The sequence below is a fragment of the Musa acuminata genome, chromosome BXJ2-6, assembly GCF_036884655.1.
Source record: "Musa acuminata AAA Group cultivar baxijiao chromosome BXJ2-6, Cavendish_Baxijiao_AAA, whole genome shotgun sequence".
Taxonomy (NCBI): Eukaryota; Viridiplantae; Streptophyta; class Magnoliopsida; order Zingiberales; family Musaceae; genus Musa; species Musa acuminata.
The window spans coordinates 32,475,001-32,498,605 of record NC_088343.1 but is presented as its reverse complement, the minus strand read 5'-3'; the positions used below and the strand labels follow the sequence as shown (position 1 = coordinate 32,498,605).

The 23,605-nt window shown below is 38.6% G+C and overlaps 2 protein-coding genes and 1 pseudogene across 3 annotated transcripts in view; 2 read left to right on the top strand and 1 right to left on the bottom strand.

Moving 5' to 3' along the window:
* The first annotated feature begins 10,371 nt into the window (after positions 1-10,371).
* Positions 10,372-14,162, top strand: LOC103988738 (gibberellin 2-beta-dioxygenase 8). The gene is made up of 5 exons (XM_009407369.3): positions 10,372-10,514; positions 10,611-10,715; positions 11,923-12,368; positions 13,002-13,323; positions 13,583-14,162. The coding sequence occupies exons 2-5, from the start codon at positions 10,671-10,673 to the stop codon at positions 13,811-13,813; spliced, it is 1,044 nt and encodes a 347-aa protein (XP_009405644.2). The 5' UTR covers positions 10,372-10,514; positions 10,611-10,670; the 3' UTR covers positions 13,814-14,162.
* Positions 14,163-14,372: 210 nt separating this feature from the next.
* LOC135613931 (disease resistance protein At4g27190-like) lies at positions 14,373-17,605 on the bottom strand (annotated as a pseudogene).
* Positions 17,606-21,060: 3,455 nt separating this feature from the next.
* Positions 21,061-23,605, top strand: part of LOC135615274 (uncharacterized) — a 3,177-nt gene continuing 632 nt past the window's right edge. The window contains exons 1-3 of one of the 2 annotated variants that reach the window (XM_065113539.1): positions 21,061-21,219; positions 23,061-23,467; positions 23,582-23,605. The exon at positions 23,582-23,605 is cut by the window's right edge and continues 632 nt beyond it. In XM_065113539.1, coding sequence (XP_064969611.1) covers positions 23,077-23,467; positions 23,582-23,605 — 415 coding nt within the window. In that variant the 5' untranslated portion in view covers positions 21,061-21,219; positions 23,061-23,076. Of the gene's footprint in view, positions 23,468-23,581 lie in introns of both variants that reach the window. The other variant, XM_065113538.1, reaches the window with a different exon arrangement.

Here is a 23,605-nt window from a genome sequence, read left to right as displayed (position 1 = left end):
TTTCATCCATCCTTAGTATCCAAGGCATATTTACAAACTATAAAAAGCTATTTATGGACTTTGTCGGGCTACAAGAGTCTCGTATATTGAACTTGGCTTGTTTTTTACTTCAATTGGTTTTATTAACTCCAAGTCTGATATCTCGTTATTTCTATGACAACAATATGGAGTCACAATATATATTCCGGTGTATGTGGATGATATTATTATCATGGGAAATAATCCTATAGAGGTCTAAGCATTCATCAGGGAATTGGCAAATCGATTCTCCCTTAAAGATCTAGGAACCTTGAACTATTTTCTAGGTGTAGAAGCAATATATACATCTTCAGGTCTCTTCCTATCACAAAGTAAGTACATTCAAGATTTATTATCAAAGACAAATATGTAAGATGCAAATGCAGTTATAACTCTCTTTCTACTAGTGAATCACTCAAATTATCTGATGGAAATCCTATTACGGAACCCACTCAATACCAATAAGTAGTTAGCTCTTTATAGTACTTAGCTCTCATCCGTTCAGACATCTCATTTGCAGTCAATAAATTATCATAATTTATACAGCGACTATCTACTATGCATTGGCCTACAGTCAAACGAATCCTGCAATATCTTAAAAGGACCCTCAATCATAGTCTTTTCTCCGTAAATACTCTCCACTTCATCTTCATGCCTTTGACGATGTTGATTGAGCAGGAAACTTTAATAATAGAACATCCACATCAGGGTATATTATTTTCCTTGCTAATCCAATCAGTTAGAGTTCTAAGAAGCTAAAGACAATTGCATGGTCTACAACTAAAGCTGAATATCGTGTCATCACCACCGCCACTATAGAACTCAATTGGGTCACAAATCTACTTAAAGAACTCAACATCAATTCCACTCTTATTTTTATAATATATTATGATAATGTCGGAGTTACTTATCTATGCGCCAATCTGGTGTTCCACGCCCACATGAAACATATTGCTATCAACTTCCACTTCGTGCGAGATCAAGTTGTCCGATATCTGATGGGATATAAAGATAAATAAATTTTTATATATGAACAAATACTAGCATGCCATAACACACAACGGAATTAAATGAAAATCATAATCAAATAGAACACTAAGATTTACGCGGAAAACCTCTCCAACGTGAAGAGTAAAAACCACATGGCAAATCAGAGATAATCCAATATAAGAATAATGAATATACAAATCTCATAGTCTTTTACCCAAAACCCAAGCAATAATCTCAAGAGAATAATTGGGATACAAGGATTATGTCACTATGTACAATATCCAAATTCTCTCTAAGTAATCTCAATAAGAATCTACTGTAGATTTGATTTAACTTGAGATGAGAACACTGTCTAGATGATTGAGAATAGCCTCTCTGTGTTGTCTTTGTCTTCTTCACTTTCCTTTTCTTATTTTTCTATCCTTTTCTCTTTCTTTTTGAATCAAGTTGCTACTATAATTTTCTACCTTGTTACTGTAGTTTTTCTCCCTATTTTCGTAGCCACCATACTCCCCTTTATTCGATCTAGGGTTAGGTTAAAAAAAAAGGGTGAGCTATGGGCTGTTAAAACCCACTATGGGCTGAACTTATGGGCTGTCAGCCCAACAACCTCCCCCTTCAGCCCATAAGGGAGGCTGTCCCATGACTCCTCAATGTGAAGTCATGTTGACCAACTGTCGGCATATCTCCTATCTTTCTTTTGGTAAGGTCTTTGTTAACATGTTTGTTCCGTTGTCATCTGTATGAATTTTCTGAAACTACAACTGCTTTTCTTCAAGTACATTTCGAATCCAATGGTATCTGACATCTATATGCTTTGACTTGGAATAAAAATTTGGGTTCTTACATAAATGGTTGATACTCTGACTATCATAATTCACCATATAGTTTTCCTATTTTAGCCTCAATTCTTGTAAGAATTCTTTCATCCATAACATTTCTTTGCAAACCTCTATAGCTATAATATATTCTACCTCTGTGATGGAGAGAGCAATACACCTTTACAGTCTGGACTGTCATGACACGATTCCCCCTATAAAAGTAAGTACAAAACTTGATATGGACTTCCTTGTATCAATATCTCTTGTCATATCTACATCTATGTAATCTGTCAACATATGTGGTCTACCTCCAAAGCTTAAACAAACCTTTGAGCTTCCTCCGGTCTCGTACATACCATTACATATATTAAACTTTCAACTGCTGAAGCATAAGGAACCTTTTGTATTTTCTCCTTCTCCCCATCACTTGACGAACTTTGTTCTGAGCACAACTTGAAATGACTTGTAAGAGGAGAACCAACTGGCTTTGCATTGCTCATACTGAACCTTTCCAATACCTTCTCGATGTATTTCTCCTGTGACAACCAAATCTTCTTGTTTTTTCTATCATGGAAAATCTGCATGCCTAATATTTGTTTTATTGGCCCCATGTCTTTTATTATAAAAGACTCACTCGGTTCCTTCTTCAATCTGTCAATTGTAAACATATCTTTCCTAAGAATTAGCATGTCATCAACATAAAGTAAGAGAATAATAAAATTCTCACCAAACCATTTGATGTACACATAATAATCTGAAGATGTTCTTTTGTATCCATTTTCAATCATAAATGAATCAAACTTTATATACCACTATCTTGGAGCTTGCTTTAGCCCATACAAGCTCTTCCTCAATATGTAGACAAAGTTTTCTTTACCTTTGACTTTGAAGCCTTCTGGTTGCTCCATATAAATTTTCTCCTCCAAATCACCATGAAGGAAAGTTGTCTTCACATCTAACTACTCAACCTCCAAGTTTTGGCTAGCAGCAATACCAAGAGCAACACGAATAGAAGATATTTTAACAACAGGAGAAAAAATCTCTTCAACGTCAATACTTTTTTTTTGACTAAGGCCGTTTACAACCAATCTAGTTTTGTACTTTGGTTTAGAACAATATTCTTGAGTCTTGGTTGGTGCCAAGACTCAAGAATATGCTAATCCTTCTGTAGAAGTCTTGGTTGGTGCCTTCTTTTTCAAATCCTCAAAGGTTTGATCCTCAAAGAACATCACATTTCTGCTTCTAAACACCTTCTGTTTTTCTGGATCTCAAAACCTATAACCAAACTGATTATGTGGGTAGCCAAGAAAAATACATTATTTAGTCTTACCATCCAGCTTGAACCTCTCATTGTTTGGAATATGTGCAAATGCACGACAACCAAATACTCTCAAATGCTTGTAAGAAATATTTTTCCCTGACCATACATGCTCTGTAAGATCACCATCTTGGGTTGTACATGGTGACAAGTTGATCACATCAACTACAGCCCTCAAAGCCTCATCCTAAAACTTTTTGGGTAGCTTAGCCTGTGAAAGCATGCATCTAATCTTTTTTATGATGGTGTAGTTCATCCTTTCTGCAATTGCATTATGCTGAGGTGTACCAGAAATTGTTATCTTATGTTGGATGTCATATGATATGCAATAATCATTAAACAATCATGTGTACTCACCACCATTATCTGATCTTATATATTTCAATTGTCTTTTTGCCTCCCTTTTAACTCTTTGAAGATATTAATAATATGATCTTTGGTCTTCATAGCATAGGCCTAAATTTTTTTGAAAAAATTATCTATAAATGTGATAAAATAAAATGCACCACTGATATTAGGAACATTAATAGAGTCACTAGGAGTTTTTGTCCTCAAAGAACCATATACATCTCGATAAACACTGTCTAAGACATGCATTTTTCTAGACAAAGGAGGACTAGCAAATAAAACTCTATGTTGTTTTACCAGCCAAACAATCAATAAAAGGGTTCATATGTGTACCTTTGAGGTCTAGCAATACCGCTCTCTTGGAAAGAGCTTGTAGTCCCTTCTCGCTCATGTGTTCCAATCGCCTATGTCACAACTCTATGCTGAAGTCTTTCTTTGTAGCATTTAACAGCTCACCACAAGCTTTGGCCTGTAACTTGTATAAGGTATGACATTTTTTCCACTAGCCACAATAAGAGAATCCTTACCGAGCTTCTATTGCCAAATTTGCTATCGTAGTCTTCATCATCTAGCCTTCCAACTGAAATTAAATTCAGTCTCAAGTAAAGTACATGTCTTACATCCTTAAGTACCAACTTATAGCCAAGGTTGATCTTTATATGGATATCACCCGTGCCAATGATGTTTGCTATGTCATAGTTGTCAATCTTTATAACATCAAAATTTTCAGACCTGTAAGTAACAAAAAACTCCCTTCGTAGTGTAGCATGATAAGAAGCACCTATGTCAATCACCCACTCAAGATCCTGACACATATAAGAAAAATTTTCATCAGAATGAGACAAAATCATATAATCACCACCTTGTACTATAGTTATAGTATTATCCTTTGACTCTATAGACTTTACTTCTTTTCCTTTTTTTTCTTGCTCTTCTTAGGTTGCTTGCATTGGTTCTTATAATATCTTTTCTCACCACAATTATAGTAAACAATATCCTTTTTTGATCTTAACTTGCTTCTACCATGTGTGAACTACTTTTGTCCTTAGACTTTGACCTTCCTCTATTCTCAGAGATAAGTGCTTGTGAATCATTCTGAGATATTGTTGAATTCTTTCTTCTCAACTCCTCATTCAATAAACTGCTTGTTACTTGACTCATAGTGACAACACCATCTGGTATAGAATTACTAAGGGAAACCACCAGTGTTTCCCAACTTTCTAATAAAGAACTAAGAAGTAACAATGCCTGCAAATCATCATCAATAGACATTTTCATAGAGGATAACTGGTTAGCGATACTTTACATTTTATTTAAATGCTCAGCAATAGAAGCACCATCTTTATATTTCAGGTTCACAAGTTTTTTGATAAAAAAGCTTTGTTGCTAGTTATTTTTTCTTTCATAGAAACCTTTCAACTTTTTCTAAAAAGAATATGTAGAACTTTCAGTAGAAACATGGTGAAAGATACTATCATCGAGCCACTATCGAATAAACCAAACTATTTTTCGGTCTAACCTCTTCCACTTATCATCTGTCATAGTTATAGGCTTTGCACTATCCCCCTATAAATGCCCATACAAATCTTTGCAATATAAGAGATCATTCATTCTTGGTTTCCATATCATCCAATTGTTTCCATTCAAGTTAATTATGTGAGAAACACTACCGGCCTCCATGTTTGAATACAAAATTAAATCACCAAAACCCTATTTTAATACCAGTTGATGAGATATAAAGAGAAATAAACTTTTGTATATGAACAAATACTAGCAGGTCATAACACGCAATATAATTAAATGAAAATCACAATCAAATAGAATACCAAGATTTATGTGAAAAATCCCTCCAACATGAAGGGTAAAAACCAGGGACAAATCAGAGATAATCCATTATAAGAATAATGAATATACTAATCTAAAAATCTTTTGCCCAAAACCCAAGCAACAATCTCAAGATAATAATTGGGATACAAAGATTATGTCATTGTGCACAATATCTATATTCTCCCCCAAGTAATCACAATAAGAATCTATTATAGATCTGATCTAACCTAAAATGAGAACACTGCTTGGATGATTGAGAACAGTCTCTCTACGTTGTCCTTATCATCTTCCATTTCCTTCTCTTATTTTTTTGCCCTTTTCTCTTCCTTTTTAAATCAAGTTGCTATTGTAATTTTCTACCTCGTTACGATAGTTTTTCTCCTTATTTTTGCAGCCACCACATCCTCCTTATTAGATCTAGGGTTAGGTTAAAAAAGAGGAGTGGGCTATGGGCTATTGAAGCCCACTATGGGCTGAACTTATGGGCTGTCAGCCCAATAACATCAATTACGTGTTTCTTATGTACATACGACTGATTAATTAGCAAACTTATTCACGAAGCCTCTCGCTCGTAAACTATTTTCATTGCATCTATTCAAAATCGACATCCTTGATAGAAGTACCATCTTACGAGGGCATGATAGCAGATAAGATTTTTTCAACTGTACAAGGAAATCTTGCTAATTTGAAGAAAATCCTCACTATAAAGGAAGAACATATCAATGAGAAAAACAACTTATATCTTTAATTTCTATCATCTATCTTCTATAAAAAATGACATCTAAAGAAAATACTGTGCGTTCCAGTTCTTTAACCAGCCACAACTTATTGAAATAAATACTATGTAATGCAGTCTCTTTAGATATGTTTTCATCTACAATTTATTGAATTAAGATTGTATACTCGAACTCGCAAGTGCTTTTTTGTTCACAACTAATGGGCATTAGCTTACCTAAAATAATAATAATAAAATATAAATATTTTCATAACTCGGAGAGAAATTATTAATGGAGTCGTCATTTCTAGATCACATCCCCTAAAGGCGATCAGAATTAAAAAAAAGAAAAAAGAAAAATTGATCAAATCGAATCAATTGCCTCACATCCAGTTAGCTAATAAAAATGACATCATACGAAAAGAAAGTTCCCATGCAAATGGATTTTCTTTTCTTTTCTTTTTCTTACATTTATAGCAGTTTCAATAACGTCTTAATAAAAAAGAATGGTACTTTCATCTTCTGTGGTTAGCAGTCCTCTATAAATCCACCGTGCTCACGCTTGGAGAAGCATCACTCTCCTCATCACTATGTCGGCAAGAGAGATCAGATTTGGTAGGCATGCATTTGGTTCATCAGACAGATTTTGCAATCACTTCTTTCGAGATCAAGCAAATGTATGGCGAAGGTACAGCGCCTGGTTGTTCTAAGATGCATCACTCATATTATGATGTGGAACTTGATTTGAGAGTACCCTGTAGCACAATTATATGGAAGGGACACAAGCTGGGACCAAGACCAGGAAAAGAAGGTCATGGGTCTTTTTTTCTCTTCTCTTCTCTTCTCTTCTCTTCTCTCTCTCTCTCAGGGACCAACTGGTGTTGCCAGGCCTAAGAATTTTTTTGGCAGATGAAGTGAAGGAAGGGTCGCATGAGAGCAGGAAATGAGAGAAAATAATAATAATAATAATAATATTATTATTATTATCCTAAGTTAGTCTTGAGGTGAAACCGCACACATCCCGACAGAATATATATGAACTCAGTATGTGGGTCGTACTTGGTAAAACAAATCACGAACGATGGTGATGAAACCACACTTCCAAAAGAGGTACGAGTTGATGATTGAGGAGATCCAGAAGAATGGAAGACGGCCGATTTCCAATGATGAGTCGGGGGGACGATGATCTATGATTGACGTGGTTGAATTGACATCATATAATTTGCGATATGTGGGAGTGCTTCCGTGAGTCGGATGTGATGAGGGGAATGAATCGAACGAATCGTTGGTGTGCAGCAACTGCGTCACCACGATCTTGATCAGCTGATTGGATGCTTGGCCCAGTCAAAATCCGCCAAACAACGTACGCTTATCCTTTCTCGAGGACGGAGCCTGTCCTTTTTAAGATATTATGAATCTATTATGAGATTTGAACGAATCTTCTGTGCGATCTAGATGATATTGTGTCAGATCTTCCTATCATCATCATCTTCTTCTTCTTCTACGGGGGTAACTTACAAATAAATTTTGGTACAACCCAGATATACAACGAATATAAAATATAAAATATTTTTTAATAAAAATAAAATTTTATTTTATATAAAAAAATATTATAAGTTTAGATAAATATCATATGGCATCTTAAAAATTTTAAAAATTATAGTAGCATCCCATCCCATGAATGAATGTTGAAATATATTATTGCTAATCCTAAAGTAACATCATCCATTTGGGTATTTGCAATGCAGCATCCATCCATCGGGATCAAATCGATTTGAATGAAATTATCAACCACTCATTCACATTTAAAATGTTGTATTTCAGAAATTAGCAGTGAATGTGAAACTCTACTATAAATGTTTACTGCAGGACCTCATGATTTAGATGGAAGGTCAGCTTCAACCAACGATAAGCGTGCAATCATAGAGGTGCTCGAACAGGCCACATTGGAATCATGCATGTGAAGGTTGCAGATAGCAAGCTAGCTGAGAACAGCAACATCAAATGTTAAAAAGGAACGGACCACAACGTTGATTGAAGCGGAATGGAACAGGAGTTTCTGCCGAGTTATTATGGGAGGTAACGTAGCCATGAGTCCAACCACTCCTTCCCCTTCCCAATCATTGCAGATGTGTTTGGGGCGTCGGATGGTTGCACGTGAGTCAACCCCGTGGATTTCATGCCGACACGGACAGCCACTAAATCACAGTACCGATCCAAGAAGGAGAGATGGTACGATACCTCAAGCTGCAGCATGTGGCTTGCTGGCTGTGATTTGTGAAGGAGAGCAAGTTGGAGAGACTGTTCATTTCCTGTATCATTGTGGCGGCGCTATCTTCCTTTCTCCGGACCTAATTAATTATTGCAGCAGCTCCGTCCATATCCCTTCCCCCCCCCCCTCTCCCCTCCCCTCTACCTCAACTTAGTCGGTTGCTCGATTGTGATCCTAACGTCAACACCCTGCCGATTCCTTTGACGAAAGTGCACTGCATATCCTTTGATATCCCATTGACGAACGTGTTCTTTCTGACAACCAGACACGCAAGTAGCAGCAGATGGATATGGATCGATGAACACACACACTCACACCCGCACCTTCAGCACATGCCTTCTTCGCCTGCAGCTTCACTCTCGACCGCTAAATTCCCGTCTTCCCCAAGTAAGTTCGAGATTTGGCCGTGTCTTCTTCTCGTTGACGTACTTTTCCGAACTGCTTCTGAAGACTTTTCCTGCAAACAATAATGCTTCTGCATAAGTGCATGTAGATATCTACATCTATGAATATCATTATCTTGTGGCGCCCGAAACATTATTTTTCTGAAACAGGTGGTGGGCATATGTATCGGTAGGTTGAACCATTCTGAGTTGGAACTTCGATGAGCTTCTCAGAAATCTATGTTACTCGATATGGAGCTACAACTGGAATACAGTAATTCTCATGAATGTAAATCCATGGCTGTCTCCAAAACTAGATCCAAGTCAGAACTGCTCCAAGTCGTACAAGTTTGCGTGCAGGGATTATATTCTGAAACTAAAACGTATCAACTATGCCTTGATACATGAAGGGCTTGTCTTTCAGGTTCCAGGGAGATGCTTTGCAAGGACATGCAATTGTTTCTAGCTGGGCGGAAGTCATATATTCACCTCTCTCTCTCTCTCTTTCTCACATGCGCACACACACATACACACACACGCAAATGCGTACAATGTATATAAATCCATAATTAATGGGCCATATATGCTACAGTTGTGGTGGCCGCACTTCGAGAGCATTCATTCAGGACCACTTAAAAGTGAAGATTTCTAGAAAAGATCTTTAATGAAACGCCTATAACGTGTTTCTTCCTTATATTTCATAACCTGATTTTCCCATCATTAGCTTCAAATCACAAAAAGAAGCAGCAAAAACATAGTTTATTGTCTTTTTTTTTTTTCTTCTTCTTTTCAGATGGAATAAATCTTACCTATTATCAATACTAATTTTTATAAATCAGAAATTTTACTGTCATCTCTGACGAGCAACTTCTAACTCTTCCTTTCTGTCATCCAATTGGTATATATATATATATATATATATATATATATATATATATATATATATATATATATATATATATATATATATATATTACTGTGGTTGGAGAACTCCTTGAGAGTCGGTATTCTTAGCATTAGCCATGCATGGATTGCTCCTTTATTTTAGATGGAGGAGATGTAGCAAATCCATACATACATACATACATACATACATACATACGTGAAGATGGTATTTTGCAATATCATAGACTGTTGAGCCCTAGACTTAAAGAACTAAAATCCAAAATTTATGTTGATAAATTATCGAGAAGAAGGAGGTTTTGATGTCAGACTACAAATTTGCGACCTGACATTAAATATCCCTTTTTCAAACAGGGTTCGGTGCCATTTGTGATGCCATGAGGAGGGTGTTTCTTTTGGACATTAATTTTGGGGATTCAAACTCATCACTGATCAATCCAGACTACGCTTGGTGACAATATTTGTTACACAAATAGTTCATACTCGTTGAGGCAGTAAACGACACATTAAGTAGGTAGGATTAGGAAAGCCACCGCTCTAGCAAGAAGCAGCACCATTTACCAGCATTTCCATGAATGGGGGAAGCGATCCATCGGTGAGGTAGTTGGTGTGTATGAATGACAACATCCTTATCCAATTTTTGCTCATCTCATGAACTCATCAGGGTTAAAGCCGTGGGTGAAGCGTGTGGAAAGCCTCGGTGGGGGAGATAGCGACGGCTTCACTCCCTCTCCCATGAAAGAGGGCCGATAAGCTCTCAGCGCTCTGTCAGCGGGCTGCCATTCACTATTTGCTATTTGCGGACCCACCGAACATTTTTCTTCACTGGTTTATCCTGCGATGCAATCTCTATATAAGCAAAGGAAGCTGAAGAAGTTGCCTTGGGAAGACTGAAGGTCTTGTTTCGGAACAACATCAGGTACTATTTCTAAATACCTTGCAGGCAGTGTATGTCTTAGCATCCACCGGTTTATGTTCCAGTACTAGAGTTCCGATACGTTGTTTCCATAAGCAGATAAAAGGGTCATCTCTTTGGTGAGTTGAAGGAAGCCAAACAAGTGTGTCCTCGAGAAGAATGGAGAACATGAGAAGCGTTTCAGAAGCACAGGAGCTCGATCAGGTACTGTTCTTAAAATCTTTTTGCAAGCAGTGCTTTCATGTTTACATCTCTGTTTGTTTCCGGAAAGTTGAGAATGGTTCTTTATTCGAAGGAGTAGCTAGCGGCTGTATACCACGTAAAAACGAGTTGTGGACGAAGACGGCTGTCAGTTCATTGGGACTTGGAAAATTTCCGATCCTTTCGTTTACTCTTAATATGATTTTTCTCGATCCTACAATCTAATATAATATGATATAATATAATATAATATAATATACTACGGTGCCGATGCAGTGATATCCACGGACATAATAAGCCTCACTCGACTGGGGTTTTGGGAGACGACATCATCTCGAAGCTACTACTCCTACTTTTGATTCAGCCAACTAATCAAGTAGCAGAGTTCTTCATTCTTCGCAGTCAAAACTGACCCAAACCATTCGTTCTTTTTTTCTCGCTGAACAATTTCCTAATCTTCGTTCTGATGATGCTGTTCTTTCAAATCTAATCACCTATGTTCATTTCTTCCCGGTTTTCAGATAAAAAAAAATATATTCGTTTGAACTCGTATTGCCTGTCCACGGGCATACCACATAATAGACTAATATACCACTTATATATGAAATAGACGTACAAAGGAAAGCAGATTGGGTAGAACTTTGTGTATGGCCAGCACATGAGGTTGCCTCTGTCGGACAGAGCATGTAAGGAAGCCACGTGCTTTCAAGTCGCCGAGAGGAGTAACGTCGCGTGATCGGCCATGTCCGTGCACCACGGCAGCCTCAAGTCCCACGTGGCGTCGGGTTGGGGCACAGAAAACCTTGAACTCGAGGATTAGGCGCAAGCAATGGCGGGCAATTATGAGGCGCATCCCTCAAACACGTTCCCCTGCAATGGAGATGCTAATGCGGCTTTTGGCTCCATCGATGAAGTCAAATCCAGCCTCTCATCTTTCTTTCACAACATCCTCCTACATCACTATCTTTAAGGAACCCTTGCGTTTACTGTTAACTCTCAAATCCTTTACATTTTAATATGGGGAGGAGGGTCTTTCGGTGTACATGCTACTACTCGTTACATTTCAGTAGTGCAATATTATCCTGCGTACGTTACGTCTTACCAACTCATGGTTCTCTAAGGAAGTGGTCCTGCCGTGTAAACGAGCCTGGTCTTACCACTTGCTACCTGCTAAGCACTCGGCTTCACACTATATATGCCTTCCTCGCAGGCTGCTGTAGATCACAGTGCAACCGTGATGGATTCTAATCCACCATTCTTTGCCACCTACAAGAGCCTCTTTAGCAGTCGAGCAAGTATGAACCACGAAGCCGAGTTACTGGCGGCGGAGTGCGACCTCCCGCTCGTCGACCTCAGCCGTCTAAACAGCAAGCTCGAGGCGAAGCAATGCAAGCAAGATATCATCACTGCCGCCACGGAGTGGGGCTTCTTCCAGATAGTGAACCATGGCGTGTCCAACAGTCTCTTGGCAAGACTGCGACGACAACAGGTAAAGATGTTTCGGCAGCCGTTCAAGAAGAAGGTCCTCGACTTCTCCGACGACAGCTACCGCTGGGGGACACCCACGGCGACCAGCCTGAAGCAGCTGTCGTGGTCGGAGGCGTATCATATTCCTGTGTCTTCCGCGAACAAGCTTGCAAGAACCAGCACCAACAGGTATTTCCTAACATAAACATGGGTTTCTAAGCTTTGATTTTTCTCAAAATTAATTTCCTAAATGAAGTTCAAGAAATTCTCAGGTGAAGCGGAACATGAAATCTATCATACTTCAAGTTTTAATTTGTTATTACATCTCTCATTCTACTTTTTCTTTCTGAAAGCGTTCGTGGCCTATTAATTTTAGTAACTTGATGAGAAATTTAGAATTTTAAACTATTAATATGTGGATCAAAACATATGTCAGTCATTTGACTTCTTTTAATCATATCTCACATATATATATAAATAAATCAATAATGATCGTATAAGAAATGACTGACTGACTGACCTTTAGCGACACAAAAGCCTCAGCATCAAAGCTAAAAAGTCATTGCAAAACTTCTTTTGTCGTTAAACTGAGTTTTAGGTTAAGGATGTTTTCTTGCCATTAAAATAAAAAAATAATAATAATAAAAAGCATTTTTTTACATCTCTATCTTTATGTCATGAATGCTATTCTGGACGCCGAACAGCACGAGTCCTAAATGCAAAATGTCGAGTAATTCTTCTGAAACTTTCATCGATCAATAGATGCGTGTATTGTGAAGTAACAGGGAATGGCTCGAATGGCCATCTCGTACTGCAACGCAGGTGTGTGATAGAGGAGTTCTCTGCGGCAATGGCTCAGCTGGCAAATCAACTGGTCGATACACTTGCAGAAGGATTGGGACGCGATGGCACGTATATCAAGGAAAACTGCACGCGCAATTCGTGTTATCTGCGACTCAACCATTATCCGTCATGCCCACTACCCGGTGAAGTGTTTGGGTTGGTTCCTCACACTGACAGTGATTTCCTCACCATCCTGTGCCAAGACACGGTGTGTGGGCTGCAGTTGAACAAGGCTGGGAGATGGGTCACCGTCAAGCCTAATCCTAACGCCCTGATCGTCAACATCGGCGATCTATTCCAGGTAATAATACTTCCTAGTGATCCAACAACCCTTACGATTAATTTCCTGTAGTTAGATAGCTAGTTTCATCGGTACAGAGGAAGCAAGATGAAATAAGATCTCTCAATATGATAGTTTTAGGTTCAGGAAGTGGAAAGGGAGACAACAAATGAGTGCTGGAACAGTGAGACGTTTTGTGCTTCGGCAGAATCAACCAAGTGTTCATGTGACTGCCACACCAAAGCCTTTAACAAGACTATGCTGCTTTATGTAAATGCAGGCTTGGAGCAATGGCTTATACAAGAGTGTGGAGCACAGAGTCATGTCGAATCCACACCTCGAGAGGTTCTCGGTGGCCTACTTCGTTTGCCCCTCCAAAGAAACATTGATCCAGAGCAGTGCACTGCCAGCCATCTACAGAAAGTTCAGCTTTGGAGAATACAGGCTGCAAGTTCAACAAGACGTCAGGCTAACCGGTCACAAGGTTGGGCTTACGAGGTTTCTCGCTTGAAGCGGATGAAACAAAAAAGACTACAGCAGATGCAAAGTTTGTTCCACATTTCTTCTTCCTTCTTTTCTCCAGAGGGGTTTAGATTCTTAGTGTGTTCTTCCATATCAACTTTTTTTGCCAAGAATATTAGATTTCGAAATTGTCGTCCTAGGAATTAATGTGAATTTGTCAGAGAACCAAATCTACTGAATCTTTTTGCACACCATCGATCAGTTGGTCTTTGATACAGGTCAGAAAACCGTAGCTTAAATGTCGAAACAAGTGTAGGAGGAATGTGCTTTTAGTCCCAATAAATTGTTTTCTGTGTCCATTGTTGAAGATGTTTAGTCACCAAATGCACATTTTTAAATGGGTTGAAAGAATAGCTAACATGAACAAACACCACCGAAGAAATCACTACATTCGTGAATAGGTTCATTTCTGCATTATTTTCCACCATGGAGCTATTTTAGATATCACATTTGTAAAGGAAAGAGACAGAGGCAAACTGGTATTTGCCACAAACTGCTTTGTGATTCACAAGAACTATATAAAGTTTGATCAAACAAGCACAAAAACACACCAGAAAAATGTCTTCACCACTCGAGAACGAGGAGATAAATCTTATCTGAATTGGACAATATAACCAACTGCTCGATCACTCTATCATCATTTATTGAGATCTATAATTATTGCCAAAACTTGTAAAGAGTGTTTGTAAAATCTTCACACCACACTAAAGAATGCATCCTCCAGTACATGCACGCGTACCTATCCATCTTCAGCATCGGATTGGCTGCATTGAATTAAAATCCAATAATGCAGTAGCTCGATCAAATAGACAAAAAGAGAAAAGCTATCATCTTAGTATGACCACAGTGTGATGCATTTGTGGAGGCAGGTACCACAACCGATGCCTGGCTATTTTTTACTGGTTCATTCACAGATACTCCTAGTTTTGGTTAGAATTTCTTAACAAACAAAGGGACGATGCAATAAATAGTCTTAAAGCTTATACAAAGTGTAGTTTACTGAATCATACTTGCTTATTAATCAATCTAAGCAGGAAGACATGTTAGGGTTTTGGACTTAGTTTGGTTGCAAACTTTAGAGGTAGAGAATTATTTTAAATGATGAGAGTTTAAGTTTTGAAAAGAAAATTTGATCGAGAGGAATGCATGGGAAATTCTTACCTGACTTCAAAGCATGAACAGATGCTTCTATCTTCCCATTCCAAGTTGTGGAACCATTCGGCATTTTCAAGTCCTACAACATGCACCTTTTTCAACTTTTTTTGCACTTTGTAGGCCAATAGGGATTAGGGAGCCTCCTCCATTCGGAACAACCTCCAGCTTCACATATTTCAGTGATGGTCAATCCAAAGTTCTGGCTCCTGGCTCTCTTTGGTAAGAAACAACTCAGCTTGGGCAACTCAGTGAGGAACACTCCTTAGCATGGGGAAAACCTCCTTTTATAACACAACACTATTCTCCTCTGAATAATCACCTTCATTGAGTGGTTATTTTTTATCTCCAATCTTTCTAAGTGTTGGAGCTCATGGTTACTTTTAATTTACTGATACCTTGACACCTTTAGTTTCTTCAAGTTTGTAAGAGTACCTGATGGTAGCAATCTCAAATAAGCTGAGTTCAATGTCTGTGAGAACAGAGAGCACAGTTTCGTGCAGCTAGCTACTTCTATCAGAGTGAGGTTCCGCAGGCTTCCACGAGGAACAGCTCCAGTGCAGAAGCTGGTTAAATTGGGCATGTTCAATAGTTTTACAGTTCGTAAATTTGGCAGCAAAATGGATCCTTGTGGAAGCCCTTCAATATTTAGTATTGCCTCCGGCCCAGCAAAATCATTAACAAGTTCTTCCAGACTTGAATGCACTCTCTGAAGTAATTCTTGCGGTAATATGACAATCATCTTTTTGCAACCTTTTAAATCAATAGTTCTTAATTTTCCAAATTATTGAGCCAGAAGTTGCCCCTGGCAGATCTGTTCCAGATGCTTCATGTTCCAAAGGTAGAGCTTTTCAAGTTCACCAAATGCGTTTGATGGAGTATATTGTGTTGACTTAAGAACACACTGCATTTGATGGCAGTTCACAACACATACCTCACACATGCAAAGTCACACTGTCCATCTAACTCTGCCAAGTCTGTGAGAGCCCAGTGGCAGTCATCTAGCCTTAATTCCTCGGTTCTTTTAAGAAAATGCTTGGCCCAATTCATTGATTAGCTCACTCCCTTTAGAAAGAAGTTTTTCTGGTGTATACAAGCCTTTGATTCCCAGTCATGAACATTATAAATAATGAAGTGGCTCAAGTCCTTCAAAACATTATGAGGAACAACAAGATGTTGAGAAAAATGTTGGGCCTCCCTGACAACAGCTCAAGTCTGACCAAGCGATACAAAGAAGCAACCTCCATAAGCAGAGCCTCACTCACATTGTAACCTTTCATGCAAAATTTCTTCCAATCGAGTCAGCTTATATATCAAGTTACCTGGCATCTCCAGTAAAGAACAATCTGAAATCTCCAAAAGTTTTAGAGTCACCAAAGTAACTATTTCATCTGGCAACTTACGGCTACGACAGTCCTGCAAGACAAGTATTCTGAGGTTCTTTAGTTTCCCAACCAAACCAATATCCCTCAGCTTTCTAGATCTGTCCAGATGAAGCGTCCCTAGATTTGTTAAGCACTTCAATGATGAGGGTAATGATTCAATATCAGTGTCACTCAGATCAAGAACATTGTGTGCTGCCATTGTCTCAATGAATTTGCTTGGTACACCACTAGTGTTTGGGTGCATGTTCAGCAACAGAAAAACCAGCCTGAAACAATTTGGATGTTCAGGAATGACATGTGTATCATTGTACATAAGCGAAATTCTCTTGCATGCTTCCAGATTTTCAACCTCTGGCCAATCTCTCATTCCCAGTCCAGCTTTAACAAGGAAATGTTTGTCGTCCTTGGATGCAATGTATACAGCCACATCTTGCACCACATCATGAAGCTTTAAACATCCCAACTTCAAACTATTCAGTATTAAACAAGAAGACTTCAGTTTCTCAACCAAAAAATGCACTCTCTCACATCCTCTAAAGTGACAACATCAATTAAAAGGCTCTCCCATACTGCATATCGTGTAAGTTCATCCTCGCTGATGTCGTAGTCCTCACGGAACAGGCAGCAGTAGAGAAACAACACTTTCAATTCAGCAGTTTTCAGTTGTTTGTAGCTCAGTTCTAGTGATTTGAACAGTTGTTCCTCCACACCTTCCAGGTTTGTAGGAATGGATTGCTTGAGTTGCGATAACACATCGTGCCAAGCACCTTTCTCCTTGTATCCTTGTAATGCCCTTCCGACCACAAAAACTGCCAATGGCAAACCACCACACCCTTGTGCGACCATTTTTGCAACATGTTCTATATCAGGAGAGACTTGGCAACATCTCCTGCCTTACTTTTGAAAAGTTCCCATGAATCTGCTTCAGACAAGACAGCACCTTCCACCGAGACATCAGTTTCCTTAACATGGCATAGGTCAAGTTTACGAGAGCTTAGTATGATTTTGCAGCCTGTGTGCTCTTCTCCACAAGGAATTCCAACTTCTCGTAGCTCCAACCTAGCCCATATGTCATCCAGCATGATCAAAATTTTATTCTCCTTCTTCATCCTACTAGCCAGCAAACTAATCGCAATTTCACTAGGACCGAAGTCTTGCAAGCCCAGCTGATCAGCAATGCCATGTTGGATGTGAGCTATGGTTGGATTCTGTGATACCAGCACCTTGACTACAGCATCAAACTTTTATTCTTCATGCAGCCTTCTGCACAATTCTTCCATCAAGGTTGTCTTGCCTACTCCCCCCATACCATTATATTCCAATCGAGTGCACATTGTCATCAGCTGATGCATTCATCACCTTATCCATGGCATCCCTTGTGGAGCCAAAGGCCATAAAGTCTCCCATGGGCATGGGAACAATGGACGCTGAGTGCCATGGATGAAAAATATTCTGGAAATTCATTTTGTCCAGGAGTTTCTTAGCATCAGATTCTATCTTGGTGGCCTCATTTCCAATCTTATAGTGGGATGACAAATTAGGAAGTCTCCTCCCAAATCATCTGATATCCTCTCCAATCCGGTTCTCAATCTCATTATATTGTTCCTCAAGTTCATGCACTTAACTTACCCACAAGGTGACTTCATCATAAATATCTTCACTTCTCTACTCACCTTCCTCTACTCTTCGCTGTATACCAATCCTTGTGCTCCTCAAAGCCTCGATCTGTACTAAGTTTCTTGAATTTCTTTTTGTGAAATATAATATTGCTTGCATGGGACTTGCATTCTTTATATAAGTCCTTCAAAACATCAGTCCCAAATCCACCAAAAATTCCTCCACATAGAGTGAGACAGGGACAAACCATGACCTGTGCTAGAAGGACAAGAGTATGGCTGATTGGATTAACAGTGATGTCACTATAAGCAGTCACCAGATATCACTTTTATTAACAATGAATAATATTATTTGCAAATTCTTTAAATTATAAATGCTGATAACTGATTAAGCTTCAATTTCATTTTAATGTGAGGACTAAATGAAATAAAATTTCCAAATTAGCAGCCACCAGATATCACCTTTTAGCTCTACATGACCTTTTCTTAAAAGAATTTGTGTGTACCCCTGTAGCAAATGTTTCATAATTGACCATTCAAAGTTGCAAACATATACAAGCTCCTCAAAACAGTGAGAGTTAGAGGTTGACTGCTTTGTTTTTTCTTTTTTTTATACAAAGGAATGAATATATGTAATATTTGCAATTGGTAAATGATCCTTCTTTTGTTGAGGTGAGACTCTAAATATACAAATTATGAAGAACCTTGTGAAAGCTAAAACTCAAAGTCAAAAAGAAGGTAAAAGAAAAACCAAACCATGTAGGCTAACTCTGGTAAAGCTTCCTCAAAAACAATATCACTTCATACTATTCATTATGTCTCATTTGGATAACAAAATTGTCTAGTTAAACAGTGGAACAGAGGCATTTGGCAGTTTTTTAGTCCTCATGTAAACAAAATTGTCTTTTAAATGGACACTTTTCTTGAGCACTATTTCTTTGGGCTTCAGCTCTTGATTCTCTTGAGCACTATTTCTTCTTGTGTCACTTTTCTGTGTCCTTTAGGCAATTTCTGGAACAAAGACTTCATATTAACCTTTCTGACCCATCCGAATGGTGCATTGGTGATCAGATTTTTGAAGGCTCACAACTGGGGGGAGCCTGGATTGAGGTTGTCTGCTGTTAGTGCCACAGGGTTATGGTGGATTTGGAGGGCGTGTAATGAGGCCCTATATGATAATTCTAAAATGACTGTTTCCAACTTATTTCACCTAGTCATTGGATCAGCCTTGGCTTATGACATAGCTAAAACTCCTGATGGCAGTATACATGCGACTGTCCCTCGGAAGGTTTATTGGTTCCCTCCTCAGGTGGGATTGGTTAAGCTGAACTATGATGATTCGATGGGAGGAGACCAAGTTAGGAGTGCTGATCTTTCTAGCACGGGTTGTACTAGATCTCTTTCAATAATATAACTTTTATCTTTTCGGAAAAAAAAAACACCAATGATGCTAATCTAATAATCAATGGATGCAGGTTTTTGGAAAGGGGGAGGTGTTGTACTGCGAAGCAATGGCTGTGCTGGTGGGACTCCAAGCCGTGTTGCCGGATGGCTATCAAAAAGTTATTGTTGAATCTGACTCCGAGATCCTCATTTATGTGCTGTTACATAAATAACTTATTTCATGGCACACTAGGAATGCAATTTTCAGTCTGTGGGCGTTGTTAGATCTTTTTGATGTATATAGTCTCTCCCATGTGTATAGGAAAGGGAATGAAGCAGCCAATCGGCTAGACAGACATGATAAAAACATGAGGTCTTCGTTTTTTTTCGAGAGGAGAATGGCCCTCTCGGCCGGACCATTTGATATGCTCCGATGCTAGAAATGCCTTTTGTAACGGTTTGATATAGTTAATCAAGTCTTTTTTGAAAAAAAAACAGTGAAATAGAGACTTACAAGCACTTTAGCTCTTCTTTCACATCAGGCTTGTTTGGGAGTTTCATGGGTAAACTAGAGACTAGCAAATAGGTTCCGTGTCTAATCAGAGGAGGTATACTCTCTATTCTGCAACCTGTTGTACATAACTCGCAAGTACTATACCCAATGTTAGTCCAGAAATTCTGATAGAACATTGGATTAATGCTACTTGTTTCAATTTATGAAATGTAAAAGGAAAACGACAAGATGGATCAGAGCGGTGTAGCAAATAAAAGCAATAAAGATGAAGAGGCCACGCCACCTCTCTGGCCCTAACCTTGTAAAATTCTACCTACGAAAAATCAATCAAGCTTCAAATTGTTGAAGAACAACCATCAGGGACGAACAACACTTAGCAGCAAGTGACAAATTCAACATAAAGCCCAGGCGAAGAATCAGGTGAAAATAATGGTCTGTTTGTTCCTGTTCTGAGAAACAACAGAACTTTTTCCAGATCCCACTGTTTATATTTCCAGTTCAATGAGAATTAATTGTGACAGGCATCAGCGGGACAAGTAGATCATAGATCAAGAACACACAACTCTTTTAACTACAGAAAATGATAAGAGCAAAGAACGAAGATCGAGATCGAGATCGAGATCATACATACCTTGACAATGGAGGTGTCTTCTTCAACTTCCAAGGACAGCAAGGGGCGGGCGATAAGGGAAGGCCAGCTTGTGTTTTTGCATTGATGTAGTAAGCTTATATTTTCAATAATGCTTCTCCGAATTCATACCATCATCCCTTTCCTCGGAAGGCTGCGGTGAAGATCCAATGTTTTGTCATTCTCATTATTATGTTATTTGTCTTGTCTTTTTACCTTTGAATATTTATTATTATAGCTGGAATTTGCTATTATATAATAATGGTTTTGAGTCATATTTATTTATATATCATGATCCAAGTTGTTATGTGCGAGATTCTAAGAACCAAGCAAAATCTCATCTTCTGCCACCAAATTGAGCCGTCCGGTTTTCCAGCGAACCAAACGAACCGGAGACGACTCACAGCATCCAACGTTTCTGCTATGGCTCTTACGACTAAAATACACAGAATGAGAAATAGCAAAACTGACCAAAACTTTACAGGTCAATAGATATCAAGTGGACAAAGATTGAGGGCATTATAGTCAATTCTCGAGAAACAAACCCGGTTGTTCTGAACCACCCGTCCACCGTCGCCGCCTTCTAGCGCTTAGCCGGGAGACTCACCGGCTGCCGCTCCATAGAAGGCCGCCACGAGCACCGTGGTGGTTCTCAGCCGCAGGGACGTGGTGGTGGCGCCGGTGAAGCACGGGCCATCAAGTTTCCTTTACGGCGAGGTCAGTGTTTTTGTTTTGTTTTTCCATTTTTTAGATATATATTTTTTCCTTCTGTCGTCTACGTGTTTGCTATTGCAATGCTTATTGTCTTCTTTCCTTGAGGGCTATTCTTCTTCTCCTTCTTCTATTTTGTTTTTGTTTTTGTTTTGGCTGTGGCGATTTCCGTTCATTCATGAATTATTCCATGACTTATTGAGCATCGCTTGATTTGATACAATACACCCGAACAAGCTACGCGAAAAGAATTGCAATTTACGTTTACCACGATGAAATTGGGAGTAGAAATTTAAGGTTTGTTTTATTGTGGAGCACTGCTGATGATTGAACCAAGTGAAGAGATAATGCAGGGGAACTGTTAGTAGGTTGCAGGTACAGAATTCTGGATCTCCAACAGCTTACGGTAAGGAATTGAAATCTCAATTTGGTGTTTTTTTCCTTGGAAAAGAGAACATATATACGCACTTAAGATGACAGCAAGAAAAAGTTGTTGCGTAGATTCTTCACTAAGACATGATAGATCATTAAAGAATCATCCCGTATGATGCAAGAACTATCTACTAGGGGGCTTGTTCCGCAGCATTTTCCTCAATAACTTAAGTCTCTGAGAACAATGATCTTCCACATCGTCTTCCTTTCAATCCCAGAGGGAGTAAATCCATTTAAGAACTTGTAGATAGCTTCTGATATAGGAATTCAAGGACAGGAGCACAGGTTCATTTACCATGGGCATCAACCAGGCCAATCAAATTCAAAGCAATCAGGCATATACACACACACACACACACAAATATATATATATATATATATATATATATATATATATATATATATATATATATAATATTTTTCTATCATATATTTTTATTAAACTGCAGTCAGCAATTGAACTGTGATCCAATCAATCACCTGCTTGAGGCTTAGCTGCCAAAGTGACCAGTTGGGTTTTGTTGACACATTAAATTTGTGAAACTTGTAAATACTCTTATACCATCATAACTGCAGTGCTGTATCGGAGACCACATTAAACACAGCAGATTGCTCTTGCTGTGTAAATATGGTGATGAATTTGCAAATCATCACATTGTTGGACTATAATTCATATGTGAGATGGAAGATGAAATAGACTAGAGAGAAACCCTTCATTGCCCAGGATTAAAAGTGTTGGACCGCAAATTGGACAATGTAAGTTTTTGAGTTGTGATTGTGTCCAACCAATGCACAATGCCTTGATCGGTTGTAATGTGTTGCTTGTAATATGTTGTTTTTCCACTTTAAGTTTGTGCTTGCTTCTGGCTTAGGTGTACTCTTAGTTTTTTCAAAAGTCCTATTTGTAGTCCCTCTCTTTGATGATGTTGTTATTGGTCCTACCACTGATGATGACTCATAAAAAGAAGTATCTAGAACTTGGTGAATTTTTTCGTCACCTTGAGATTGGGACATATAGCCTATCATTGTTGACTAACAGTTTGGTGGAAACATATATATCTTTCCTTCATTAATTTTGACCAATATATTTTTATTGAGATAAAAAGAACATAACTAATGAGAAATCATGATCAATCTAATCGTTTTCTAGCATCGTTAAATCTACTAGAGAATAATGGTAAAAGAATCTGGCACATCTCTCTGTTGCAATTTTTTTCGACACTAATTTTATGAATTTGGATCAGAGATGTTCTTAGGTTATGCTTAGCTAAACTGATTTATGGGTTTGCTGAGCAGTCCTGGCCGCAGCTCTTATAGATATAAGTTAAAAATTGGGTTGGGTTAGCTAACCCAATTTGGATATTCTTCTTACTGCATAGAAGTTATATTTTTTTCATGCAATACGTACAAAGCAGGGTGACACAGCCAAAGATGTTCAAGTCTATGCTTGCTTGTTGCAAGCTGTACATATCCGAAAGCAGAAATCCCACTTCTCTAGCATTGATTGAGCAAGCAGCTAAAGCATATCCAGAAGCTGTTGTAATCAATAAATTCAAGGATGAGATTTACAATAGAGTTGGATATACACTTGTTTCACCTCTCGCCACGGACTCATTGTCTGATGTAACCCCATTGAGTAATGCTGTGTTTGAGATGGTCAAGGCAGCATTTGAGTCTATTGATCTTGAGACGCACTCTGGAACTCATCCCCGACTTGGAGTCGTCGACCATATCTGCTTCCATCCTATGGCAAAAGCTTCCCTGGACCAAGCTGCTGGGATTGCCAAGTCTGTGGCTGCTGACATTGGCCACAAGCTCCAAGGTTCACAATGCTTCTTTTCTTGACATTGAATTTATCATAGTCTTGGTTGAAGAGCTGTTTTTACTGTTTTTACCAATGTTCTTGCTAAGTGATCTTCTCTGTGATGGAATGCAGTGCCGACATATCTATATGGAGCAG